General features: G+C 37.7%; 1 protein-coding gene across 1 annotated transcript; it reads right to left on the bottom strand.

Annotated features, from left to right (window-relative positions):
- Positions 1–11482: 11482 nt before the first annotated feature.
- On the bottom strand, positions 11483–12322 carry LOC141649232 (uncharacterized). Its single transcript, XM_074457926.1, has 2 exons — positions 12044–12322; positions 11483–11923 (listed from the first exon to the last, which is right to left on the bottom strand). The coding sequence occupies exons 1-2, from the start codon at positions 12320–12322 to the stop codon at positions 11483–11485; spliced, it is 720 nt and encodes a 239-aa protein (XP_074314027.1).
- Positions 12323–12682: the final 360 nt, after the last annotated feature.

Here is a 12682-nt window from a genome sequence, read left to right as displayed (position 1 = left end):
ACCCGTCTAAATAGCAGAAAAACTTATGAGAAGCTAACCTCTCTACAATTTGATCAATAAAAGGAAGGGGAAAGTGATCTTTCTTGGTGGCGGCATTCAGCTGTCTGTAATCTATACACATCCGCCAACCAGTCACTACTCGAGTGAGTATTAACTCATTCTTATCATTCTTAACCACAGTAGTCCCTCCTTTCTACGAGACCACCTGCACTGGACTCACCCATTTAGAATGACCAACAGAATAGATAATACCTGCGTCGAGCAGCTTCATTACCTCAGCCATCACAACATCTTGCATCTTCTGGTTCAGCCGGCGCTGACCCTGTCTGCAAGGTTTGTGATCTTCCTCCAGCTCTATCTTGTGCATACAAATATCGGGACTAATCCCCTTGATATCGTCCAAAGAATAACCAAAAGATTTCCTGTTTTTCTTAAGCACAGCTAACAAAGAAGTCAGCTGATCATTATCAAGCTTAGCACTAACAATGACTGGATATCGCTCAGTATCATCTAAGAAAGCATATTTTAGATTAGAGAGGAGAGGCTTACGCTCTGGCACCTTTACCTCAATGGAGCAAAGAGTACTGATCATCTGTTCCACTTGCTGTCCCTCAGCGTCGGTGAGTTCGCGCTCATGTAAATCATCTATAAGCAAATCCATAACAGCATCATCGTCATCTGGGTTATCTGCACACTCATCCAAAAGCATAAGAGCTTCTAGTGGGTCCTTCATAAAAGAACCCGACCAGAAGTCATAAATAGACTCGTCAATAATATCAACCGAATAACAAGTATCCTGTATCATTGACCGAGCCAAAGTGCTAGGCAGGCTAAAAGTGATCGCGTCATCCCCTACTGCAAGAGTCAAACGCCCTTGTTTGACATCAATAATGGCCCCAGCTGTACAAAGGAACGGTCTTCTCAAGATAATTGAGGTCCGGGTGTCCTCAGCTATGTCTAAAACAATGAAATCAACTGGTATAAAGAACTTGCCTATTTTCACAGGCACGTCCTCCAAGACACCCATGGGTCTCCTAACAGATCTATCAGCCATCCGTAGGGTAATGTTAGATAGTCAATTTAAGATGATCCATATTCAATTTCTTGCAGACAGATAGGGGCATGACGCTAACGCTGGCTCCTAAATCACAAAGAGCCTTATCAATAACTAAATTGCCTATAACACAGGTAATAAAGAAGCTACCCGGGTCTTTCATTTTAGGTGGAGCCTTATTTAAAAATAAATTACTAGACTCTTCCATAAATGAAACCGTCTCAAATTCACTTAGCTCTCTCTTACGCGTCACAATATCTTTCATAAATTTAGCGTAAGTAGGTAACTGGGTAACAAGTTCGGTAAAAGGGACAGTTACCTGGAGGTTCTTCACAACGTCCACAAACTTACCGTACTGTCACTCGACCTTCGCGTCCTTCAGACGACTTGGAAAGGGTACTCTAGTAGCAATGAGTGAACCCGCGACTTTCTCTTGACCTTTATCATTGCGTGACGTCTCCACAGCAGGGGAAGATGACACGGTAGCGGAATTAGATATTAAAATAGGATCTCCGCTGCTTCTGGTACTCGATCGAGTACTTTCCTCACTCGATCGAGTGGTTTCATGTTGGAGTTTACTCGATCGACCATTTTCTTCATTCTATCGAGTGATCTTTTTTTCAGGCTTGCTCGATCGATCACTTTGTTCACTCGATCGAGTGATTTCTCCAACTATTTCACTCGATCGAGTAGGAATATTACTCGATCGAGCACCTGTAAATTGAGCACTACTCGATCGACCACAATTATCATTCGATCGAGTGATGGGATGGATTATTTCACTCGATCGAGTAGAATTTTCATTCGATCGAGTGTCTGGACAACATGCAGCAAGGATTTCGTCCAAAACCTCATGCAAATCATCTTCCGGGGCATTATCAGTTGTCAAAACCCCGTCTTCTGGTACTTTCGGCCCTTCATGAGTAAGGCCACCTTGGAGATTCGTAGCATTAACCGGATCGCATGTCGGTAGAAGGTTGGCTTGGTCTTTCGCGAGTGTTAACTGTTCAACTTGTTCTCTTAATTCCACAATAACAGTTTCATTCTTGCTACATTTCTCCCCAAACTGTTATGTTAAGTTCAACATCAAGGATTTCAGTTCGGCAATTTCCTTGTTTGTTGAAGGAGAGACCGGCTGCGGTGCCGGCGTAGAAAGAGTAGAAACATTCTTCATTTCCTCGTATAATTGAGAAAAAGGGACCCCTTGCTTGTATTTCTGATAAGCAAGGACGCGCTCTATACTTGCCAGACAATCAATAGGGTCATGCCCTTCCATGCCATATCTACCACATAACTCTACATGCCCACTAATTGAACAAACCTGTGCACTCTCACCTATAGCTTCCGTAATCTCCACATTACCTAGACTTTTGCTAGGACTTTCCACTGCAGCTGCTACCAACTCATTAACTTGCCCACTACCTCGAGAATTTCTATATTCTGCAACATGGATGACCATCTCTTCAATAAGACGCCACCCTTGATCATCTTCCACATTTTTAGTGAATCTCTCCTTAGCTACACTATCAAGAATAGCTCTCTGGTTTCGATATAGTCCGTTGTAAAATTGAGTATAAGGGAACCAACGCTTGAAACCATGGTGGGGCACAGAGCGGACGAGCTTCTTGAACCTCGCCCACGCCCCATCCAAATCTTCAGTAGGCAATTGCTCAAAAGAAGTAATCTGAGCTCTCAAGGCATTGGTGCGCTGCGGTGGGCAATATCGCCTGTAAAAGGCCAAAGCAAGAGAACTCCAGTCGGTTACACCGGCTGTCTCCCTATCTAGATCCCTCAACTATTCCCGGGCATCATCGGCTAAAGAAAAGGGAAAAAGAGCTCCTTTCACTTTGTCCTGTGTCACCCCAGCAGCAAGAGGAATGGTAGAGCAATACTCTGTAAACAGCTCTATATGCCTGCATGGATCTTCTTCACGTACCCCCCTAAAGATATTTCTCTCGACCAGCTGTATGTAAGATAGGTGGATTCCAAAGGTTCCCGACTCAGTAGTGGGTAATAGGAAACCTTTTGGAAGCAAATCCACATTAGGCTCTGAATGGCTGGCTATATTAGGCATCCCGGCAAATAGAATTTACAAAGCAAAGCAGGTGCGACGATGTTCTCTTATAGAACAGATAACCTGCAAAACTAATCAAAAACTTCGCAAAAAATGAGATCAGTCTCAAGGAATAAATTCCTTGAGACGAGAGACAAACTCAAATAAAGCAACAAAATTGCGCCAGCTCCCCAGCAACGGCGCCAAAATTTGACAGGGCAGTCGTATACCTATAAAAAATAACCAACTGGCTCTCACTAATATAGTTAGGGAAGTCGGGTCGATCTCCATAGGGAGATGGGAAAATGTCAGCTTTGTCTAAGTTCGTCACGGTAACCAAATTGGGGGTTTTAATTGGGTTGTTGTTCTAAACTAATAGGAATGAGAGAGAGAGAAAAAGCAGAGAAAAAGGATTAAACAGATAAGGAAAGCAGCTAAGACAGATGGTTCACCATGATCATTCAGTCAAGTAATCTAAGTCTCAGGTCAACGCGAGTATGGTCTGAGGAGCAGTGAATATCTCCTTCCGGTCTCAATTCGCCCTAAAGCACAGATAGCTTAGCTTCCGCCCTCACTACAGTGCCCTAATGTTCGCTACGAGTCTCACCCTTTCCAACCTTCCGGTCCAGGTCAAGGTTTACTATGATAAAAATGTCTAATTGCGTCGACTCAATTATCAGATACAATTAATTGCAGTGATTAACAACAAAGACTACACAAGCATTAACCTAATTTGGCAACTACTATTCCTTCATAATCATGGATCCCCTAGCCTTAGCAAGAGTGAATTAGCTATGCATCACCATTGAATTGACAACAATAACATATAAATGATAGGAATTAAACCTGATAATAAAAATAAGATGGAAACAAATAAGCAATTGCAAAATAAAGGAAGAGGGGAAATAAAAGCACTAATTGTATTAAGAATAAGAACAAGAATTAAAAGGGAATAATAATACCGAATACAAATTCGAATCCGAGTAGCAAAAGGGTAGAAGGAAGGTAAAATGAAGAAGCAGTAGAAGTTTTTCAGTGAAAAGTCCATGAGGAATAGTTACGCAGTCTACTGTATTTTGTAGTATGCGAAAATCCTCTCTAAACCTAATCCATAACTTAATTACAAAAGCCCATACGAAAATAGGCGGAAAAAACTCTATTACAGGCAAAACCACTCGATCGAGTGGAAATAAACCACTCGATCGAGTAACTAAGCGTCAAACCTTTCGATCGAGTGGAAATAAACCACTCGATCGAGTAAATCCTTGTATTGCCTACTTGATTGAATACTGGGACTGCTCGATCGAGTAACCTTCAGTATATAAAGCATTCGATCGACTAGAAAAGTAGTCGATCGAGCTATCTTGGTACGTTTAGGCACTAGACACCTTCCGAAACCAGCTCACGCGTCTTCAAAGTGATAGATTCCAAGCTCCGGCTCCTTGTTCTCCATAAATGCATGCAAATGGGACGAGTTTAGGCCCGATTTATCTCCTCTTTGGTTTATTCCTGCAATTTACATAAAACGAACCAAAGTAGAATATTCGGGGGCATTTGTAGCTAGATGCCACGTAAATAGTACAGAAATGCGTGTAAAAATGAGGTAAAAACCTTATATAAAATACACGCATCACTTTGCAACCAATACAACCACATCATTCACCAACAAATCCAGAATACCCATCCTTTAGGCTCTTATCAGTTAATGACCATTTGTTATCTCAACCTAAACCAGCCACATCTTCTCATCAACCTGATTTATCTCCTTCTCATGCTATTGTGGATGTCGTCCTTCCTGTCAATGAGCCCACAGAGCCCACAACTATTACTACTCTTCGTACTCCTGTGGTAAGGAACACAGATCCCATTTGTAATGATTTATCATCCTCTCACGCTGTTGTGGATGACGTTCCTCCTGTCAATGACGTCACTGAGCCCACAATTATTGTTCTAGCAACTACTCCTACTCCTACTAGTTCTGTGCATTGTACGAAACACAGATACTCCAATTGATCATCATAATCTTATTGTACTACCAGATACTCCAATTGTTTTAATACTCGATAAACCATCTGTCATTAATGTCTACATTCGTCGATCGCCATGTCATTTGTCGATTGCCAGTGTTCCTTACAAAACCCCAACTAGCTTTGCAATCCCATTTCCTTTATCTCCATTACCAATTGAAGACGATGTTCCAGTTCGTTGTAACATGAGGGTCGTAGTTCCAGCGGAAGTTTACCGATCGCCCTATCTACAAAGAAATATTAACATTATTAGGGATTTGAATCAAGCTGAGAAAGAAGTACTAGATTTCATACTTGGCGAAGCATATGTTGAAATGGAGATTCTTTTCCAAACTTAAAGTCAGACTTTGACAAGGAGCAAATTGAAGAATATGGCCGAAGGCGATCAAATATCTTCTCACGTCGTAGATGTTTGTTGTGAGATCTTAAATAGTAGTGAGAGATTCAGATCCCGGAGTTCCCCTTCTCGTTTATTTGTGTCGTATTCTATTGAAAGTGTTAGTCTTATTACTCTTTACTATAATGCTAGTCTTTTTTACGTTTTGTACTCTCTAATTTATCCAAGTCTTTAAGTCTATTTTACATGTTGTTGACTTTTAATCGCTACTCACATATGATCCCATTTTTGTTCCAGTGTCTGGACAATGTTGATGTTTCTGGAGTGCAATTAGTAAGTATTTGATTTGGTCTGCTTATATTTCAACTTAAGTTCATTTTTGTCTTTTGTTTTTGTAGAAAGGTTAGGATCTTCTCATTAATCATAAAAATGGAATACAGATCCTTACGAAGTTCTATAAAGGGAGCCAGAGAGGCCACCTAGCTAATTAAAAACCAAATAACAACCAGCTAAGAACAAGTAGCCAAACAATTAAAAAACTTTAGTATGCACTCTAGACCGAATAAGCACTAAATATTAATCATTTTTGTCTTTTTTATTTACTGCATTTTTGTCTTTTTAATTCAGTCACTTTTTGTCTTTTTTCCAGATTTTCGCTCCAATCATCTCTGCCTCATGCCCACCATTCTTGTTTTGTATCGGCATAAGAACTAAAAGTAGCAAATTGCAAATCATCCATCTTATGAAAGGTACATCTCTTAATTATTCTTGTTTTATAAAACCTACGGTACGTCTATTGTTTCCATTTTACTTAGGCAAATGCGTGTTATTGTGATTCTACTAGGAATCGACTTTTTGAAAGTAGGACTTTATTTTGTGAATCCTACACTTAAGGTTTGTGAATCATAAATTACAAGAAAGCACTCTATCATCCTATTCTGGAGCTGTTTGTTTATTTAGAAATTATAGGACTTTAAATTTGTGAATCTTACAATGCAGGTTTGTGAACATTAGAATTGACTTTGTGAAAGTCGGGCTTTATTTTGTGAATCCTAGCTAGTGTCTGTGTTGAGAGTCTAGGATCTATACAAGTTTCACAAAATAAGTTCTTACACTTGCAACACAAAGTCCAAGATTCACAAAATAAAGAACTAAAATGAAAATCTGATGAACAAACGGAACAAGAAAACTAATTTCTCTTTTGTTCATATAGAAAGACAGGCTCATCCGGCTTCTTAAACCAAAGTTGACAGCAGTGACAAGTATTATTTGGACAATGCCCGAAGTGTTTATCCCTAAATCAATTTTGAATTCTGATCAAATTGATAATGGCCTCTATTTATTGAACATATTGCAGAATTACAAAGGAAACAAAAGTGATTATCCAATAACCATAAATACTGTAAGATTACTTTTTGAACATCTATTTTTTTATTTATACATTGATAAATAGAAATTTTTATACGTTTGCAACACTTTATTATTCTCCTTTTTCCATTTATAAGAAACTCAGCTCAAGCGTTTTGCATTGAGGGTGTGCCATCACATTATTACATGCAATAAGAACCTATTAAGAGATAGAGTCCAAAAAGATGCACTAGAATGGAGTCGTGTACCTCTGTAACAACCTTCTTCTTTTCAATCAAGTTTTTCTTTCGAAACTCTTATATTCTTAAATACTTTACTTGATTAAATAATGTTATATTTTTGTATTATACAGTGGCTCCGACCACTACCTTACAGTGACCCGCAATTGGTGGATTATGTTTGTAGACCCAGATCGAGGAAAACTAAATTGTAATAATTTTGCTTTGATTTTTTAAATTGTTTTTTAAAAAAAAATTATACTGTGAGAGATATATCTACTAATTGCATTTTCTCAATAATTAAGTAACGCTATGGTATCCACGGAGTAGATGGAAGACACAAGAAATTCTTTACAGACCCTCGGACCGCGTGACATTGTTATGGATCAGGTAAGTAGTCTAAGTATCATTTTCCTTTCCTTTTCCTGCTCATGTTTCATTTTGTTCACTCCACTCAACATGTCACATTTTTTTCACGTTTCATAAAATAAAGTCACTCAATGTCTCTTTTTCCTAACAAATTTTTATTTTGTAGGTCATTGATGTGTTTGGAGTTAAGTCCACACTGGTTAGAACAGATGTCCTCTACTTGCCAACGACAGTATATGTCAGCTTCAAATCCTTTAGATGTTGATATTCAAGTATTTGCTTTCTTAAAGTTGCTCTGATTTATGAAATTGTACAAATTGCCTTTTTGTCACATACAGACTGTTAATCTCGAGCGCAACCCAGCTATTTGGGGTCAACACCTGAAGTCCGATTTCATTCCATTTGATGGTAGCCATATCCAAAAGGTCAGATCCCCCTTCTGCTATTTATTTTGGTCTTTATTTATTTTCGTTCATGTGTATTGTTGATTGGTTTGTCTTGTACATTTACCATCTCAAGTTTTTATCCTTATGTGTACCGATAAGTGTCAGCATTGGTGGGCTTGCGTTTGCGATTTAAACAAAAAAAAAATCATCCTCGACTCAAGCACCGATTTACGTGCGGATCCTGACAACAACACAGCCTTAGAGATTGTATGATTTTTTCCCAAAATATTGTAGAGTATTTGTCTGTCTTTAGTCTCTTAAAAATATAACCCAAAATATATTTTGATCTTTTATTGTCTTTTTCTTTTTAGTTCTACAATGTTTCATCTATTCTGGGTGGTTCGTATGTATTTTAATCTTTGCGGTTGATGCACATGAACGAAATTGTCAATGTCGAAGTCCCTCAACAAACAACATGGTATGTAAGCATGTATCTTTGTCACTAATATTTTTCAATTTTTGCGTCCAGGGATGCATGTGGTCTTATTGTTGTGTTACCTGTCTCCTATGACTAAATATAGTCCAAAATGATTTGCTTATTGATTCTTGTGGTCTTATGACGTATATTTGTGTTTTTATTCTTTTTGAAGTTGCACTCAAAAATGTTTTTTTATGTAGTTTTGATTGTGTAGTTTTGTGCTGAAGTGGTTGAGTGCATTGGACGATGATAGTTTATGGACCAAAAGTGAATATTTTGAGGTAAGTTCATTAGTAAACGAAAATAAAGCCTTATATTCCACAAAATTAGGTTGTGTATATTTCATTAATATACGTCACTCTTTGCAGGAATTGCCGGAATTTCGAAAGTAGATAATGTTGGAACTTTTTAAATGGGATAAAAATACTAAAACGGTACACTTCCTTGTCTTAAAAATGATGCGAAGTCCATTTGTTCATAACTTGGGTGAACATTTTGTAAATAAGTTTATTGTTACTTGTTTTTCGTGGTATAGGTGTTTCATTAGTAAAACAATTTTACGTGTTGATAGGATGATGTGAAGTGTTGATGGGATGATGTGAAGTCTTTTGCAAACAAATGATCCTTCTCAGATGGATATGTGTTGGATTAGGCGGAGGTTTGTTGCTTCAGTAGGCTATAACTTGTAACTTGTGTGAGATTTGGGTTTCAAATCTTGTGTCGATGTATTCAGTATTCCAAATGGTGAAATTCGGCCATCTGACCTTGTTTGTTTGTATTGGTACCATAAATTGATTAGTTTCGTATACGTCTCTTGTTATACTGATCATGTGTAATGCTCTTTGAAGAGTTGTGTATATGAGTAGCCGAAACGATTTCAATCATTCATGACCAAGTTTCACAATTCATGTTCAAGATTCACAAAATAAGTTCACAAAAGAAACATCTTAAATGAAGATAAAATATTCATGACCAAGTTTCACAATTTCATGTTCAAGATTCACAAAATAAGTTCCAGGATTCACAAAATAAGTAAAAATGAAACATCATAAGTGAAGATCAACTATTCATTACCAAGTTTTACAATTTAATGTTCCAGTTTCATAAGATAAGTTCCAGGATTCATAAAATAAGTAAAAGAAACATCATAAGTGAAGATCAACTATTCATGACCAAGTTTCACAATTTCATGTTCCAGTTTCACAAAGTAAGCACTACGATTCACTACATCAGAAAAAGAAACTTCAAAAATCAAAATATCAACCATTCATGTCCAAGTCACAAAATCACCTTCAAGATTCACAGAATAAGGTCTAGGAATCACAAAATTACCAAGTAAAAGAATTCTCCTTTGCTAAACAAAATCAACTGACCAACATAAAAACCAAACGTCTAAGCAAATGCTCAAGTTCAATGCTTAAGAATACTCCTTTACATCATTCATCATTCTCGACGTCTTCCTCTTCTTATGATGTGTCTCCCTATGTGAAAAGTCAAACCTTGAATTAGATACCTTTTTGAAAAAAAAAATTAGGAGACGAATATTACAAGGACATAATTAATATGAGACATATTTGGACATAATTTAAAAAGTTAGTTGCGTTCTTAAGTAATAATACATACTTGATTTTCAGGAGCATTGATGTGGGTGATGTCGTCGGGTCTCCCAATCAAACACATTTATAATACTCAACAAACAACTAGTTAGTGGTAAGTCGAGGTCGATCCATGGGACGGTGTGCTTTGGGTTCTAAGTCTATCTATCTCAATTTATGCTAGTGTCACAATTTGTTTGGGTTTGTAGTTGTGTCTAGGCTAATGCAAACAATAAGGTAAAACAAGTAATAAAAGGAAGGATGTAAAAAATTGATTAAAAGTGCTAGGATGTCATGGGTTCATAGGGGATTCATGGTATTGATCATACAAACGTGTTTACAAAGTTGCAAGCAATTAATGTTGTGGAGGAACCGAGTTGGTTTATTTCTTACGGTTCTTAGGAAGAGTTGGGTCCCGGAGCCGAATCGATTAGATTGTACAACACCTACAAGTCTAACAAGACTCGAGTTGGTTTATATCTTACAAGTCAAGTTGAATAGATAAGAGATGGTTAAAAATGCAAGGATTCATAGGCTTAGTATTTCATCAAACATAACATGTGCATAGGTTGACATCACAAGAAGCAAGCAAATTAATTATGAAAACATATTAGATTAAGCATGAATCAATTCCCATATTGGTTTCCCTAATTACCCATTAATCATAGCTAAGAGACTACTCACTCATTATGAAGTTTAACATGTCATTAATGGTGTCAATCATCACAACAAGTGTAAACATGATAAGAGAATGAGGAAATAAACAATAAAGAGTAAAGAGTAAAGGAATTATACCAAACTTGAGATGATCCAAATAATAAAGCAAAGAATAATAGAAGAGACTTGATTGATTGATGAAGGGTTGTCAATCCTCCAATAATAACCCAATAATCTTCAATTACCCAAAAGTAACAAACTTGAACAATAATTAAGAAGAGATTAATGTGAAATTTGTGGAAAGATTAAAGAGTAATCTATTTTAATCTACTCCTAATCTAATCTAAGAGGAATTTCTAATGTGGAGGCTTTCTACTCTAAAAACTTGAAGCTTTGATTATTTACAAATGGGGTATATATAGTAGAGCTTCATTAGGTTAAGTAAGGCTAAATTAGTAATTAACATTTGTGAGTTCTAAGCAGGGAATTGCTAGTCTCTCGGAGAGATGAGCATCTCAGCTGAAGACGCCACGATCCGCTCGTCCAGGAGGGGAATCCGCTCGGATTGTTGCAGAGGTGGACGAGCGTCTTTGGGCAAATCCGCTCGGATTGTCCCAAGGGAATCCAAGCGTCTTCAAGGCTTGGACGCTCGGATTTTGCTTCAGAATCCTTTTCTTCACTTTTTTCTTATTCTTGTGAAATTAGTCTTTAGTTCTTGCCTCTCCTTCAATACTCGTCCATCCAATATCATCAAAAAGCTTCCAAATATGCACGAAAGACGGGAATTTCTGCCTTATTATCTCCTTTCCTATAAAACATATAAAATGCACTAGGAAAGCAAAATAGAAAGCATTTGACGGGTAAAACGGCTATGAGACGCTATGATAATGTGCAAAATAGGCTCAATTAGAGGGCTAAATGTGCGCAAATAATGTTCACATCAAGGATGCTCTGCAAAATCATTTGGACAAATTCTTTTATCATGGTGTGACATGCGTTTACACTTAGCACAAAACCTTTTCGGTTTTTTTGCCTTCATGATTGCGTTATTTTTGCTGCTCACCAACCTTTTACCACTACCTTTGTTCTTAGAGACTTTAGGTGGTAAGATCTTGACTTCTTTTGGAGCCTTGCAGTTGAGAAGGACCTCCAATTCTCGTTCTTTGGTCAAAGGCTTTGGATTCGGCTTCAACTTCTCTCGGAATTTTTTAATTAGCTTGGCAAACTCTCTCAAATCCGGCGCTTCTTTTCTTTTGAAAATACCAACAGTTGCGTAAATCTCAGACCACACCCGAGACATTCCAAATTTACTATTACTAGTAGGATTATAGTTTTCCATAAGATTTCCATTCAAATCATAAACCGGGTTTCTGAGTGCATTCTTACTTCACCTACGCAAAATATATTTCTCAGGTATTTCCTTAAACTTTCCCAAGCAAATCCAAATGATGTGGTTGCATAAAATACCTTTCCTTTCAAGTAGTTTACATGTACAACTTACTTCCATTGTTCTCCTATTGTGCTCAACTGCATATCTCTTTCGCTTCTTTGCGTCCTCAACCATTGAAACTTCAAAGTTAGTTACTGGATCTGGTGGGGTGTATCCACAAACACTACACACATTTACCTTAAACTTAACCTCCTCTTGGAACTCGAAGAACACTTCATGTGTATAGATCTTCACTACATGGGCCTCCCAGTTTGACCCGAATAGGGTTTCAGGCATTGAATTATCGCTCTGTGTTTCAAGAAGCTTTAGATTGTGCCTTTGTTGGTCCATGGCACTCTTAAATCTCATCCAAAATTCTACAAGAGTCCCATATTATTTTCAAATCTCTTGAAGAAGCTATTCGTACTCTCTGATCTTTGTGTGATTTTTAAAATGTTGCCCATCGGCATATTCCAGAAATAAGCGGGTATCCACTTGTCTCGTTCGGTAAACTTGCCAATGAACCATTTATTTCCTTCTAACGAGAACTCACTAATGACCTTAGCCCAATTATCTTCAAATTTCTTAGGCTCCAAGTCGTCGCTCTAGACAACATTGTTCAGACGACTTAAGAAATCAGTGTCTTTGCAAATTGTGCTCCCAACCTTGTCTGTTACTTTCTTCAAAATGTGCCACATGCAAAAGCGATGT

The sequence above is a fragment of the Silene latifolia genome, chromosome 3 (assembly GCF_048544455.1).
Source record: "Silene latifolia isolate original U9 population chromosome 3, ASM4854445v1, whole genome shotgun sequence".
Lineage (NCBI taxonomy): Eukaryota > Viridiplantae > Streptophyta > Magnoliopsida > Caryophyllales > Caryophyllaceae > Silene > Silene latifolia.
The sequence above is the reverse complement of the archived record's forward strand: the minus strand, read 5'-3'. Positions and strand labels throughout refer to the sequence as shown.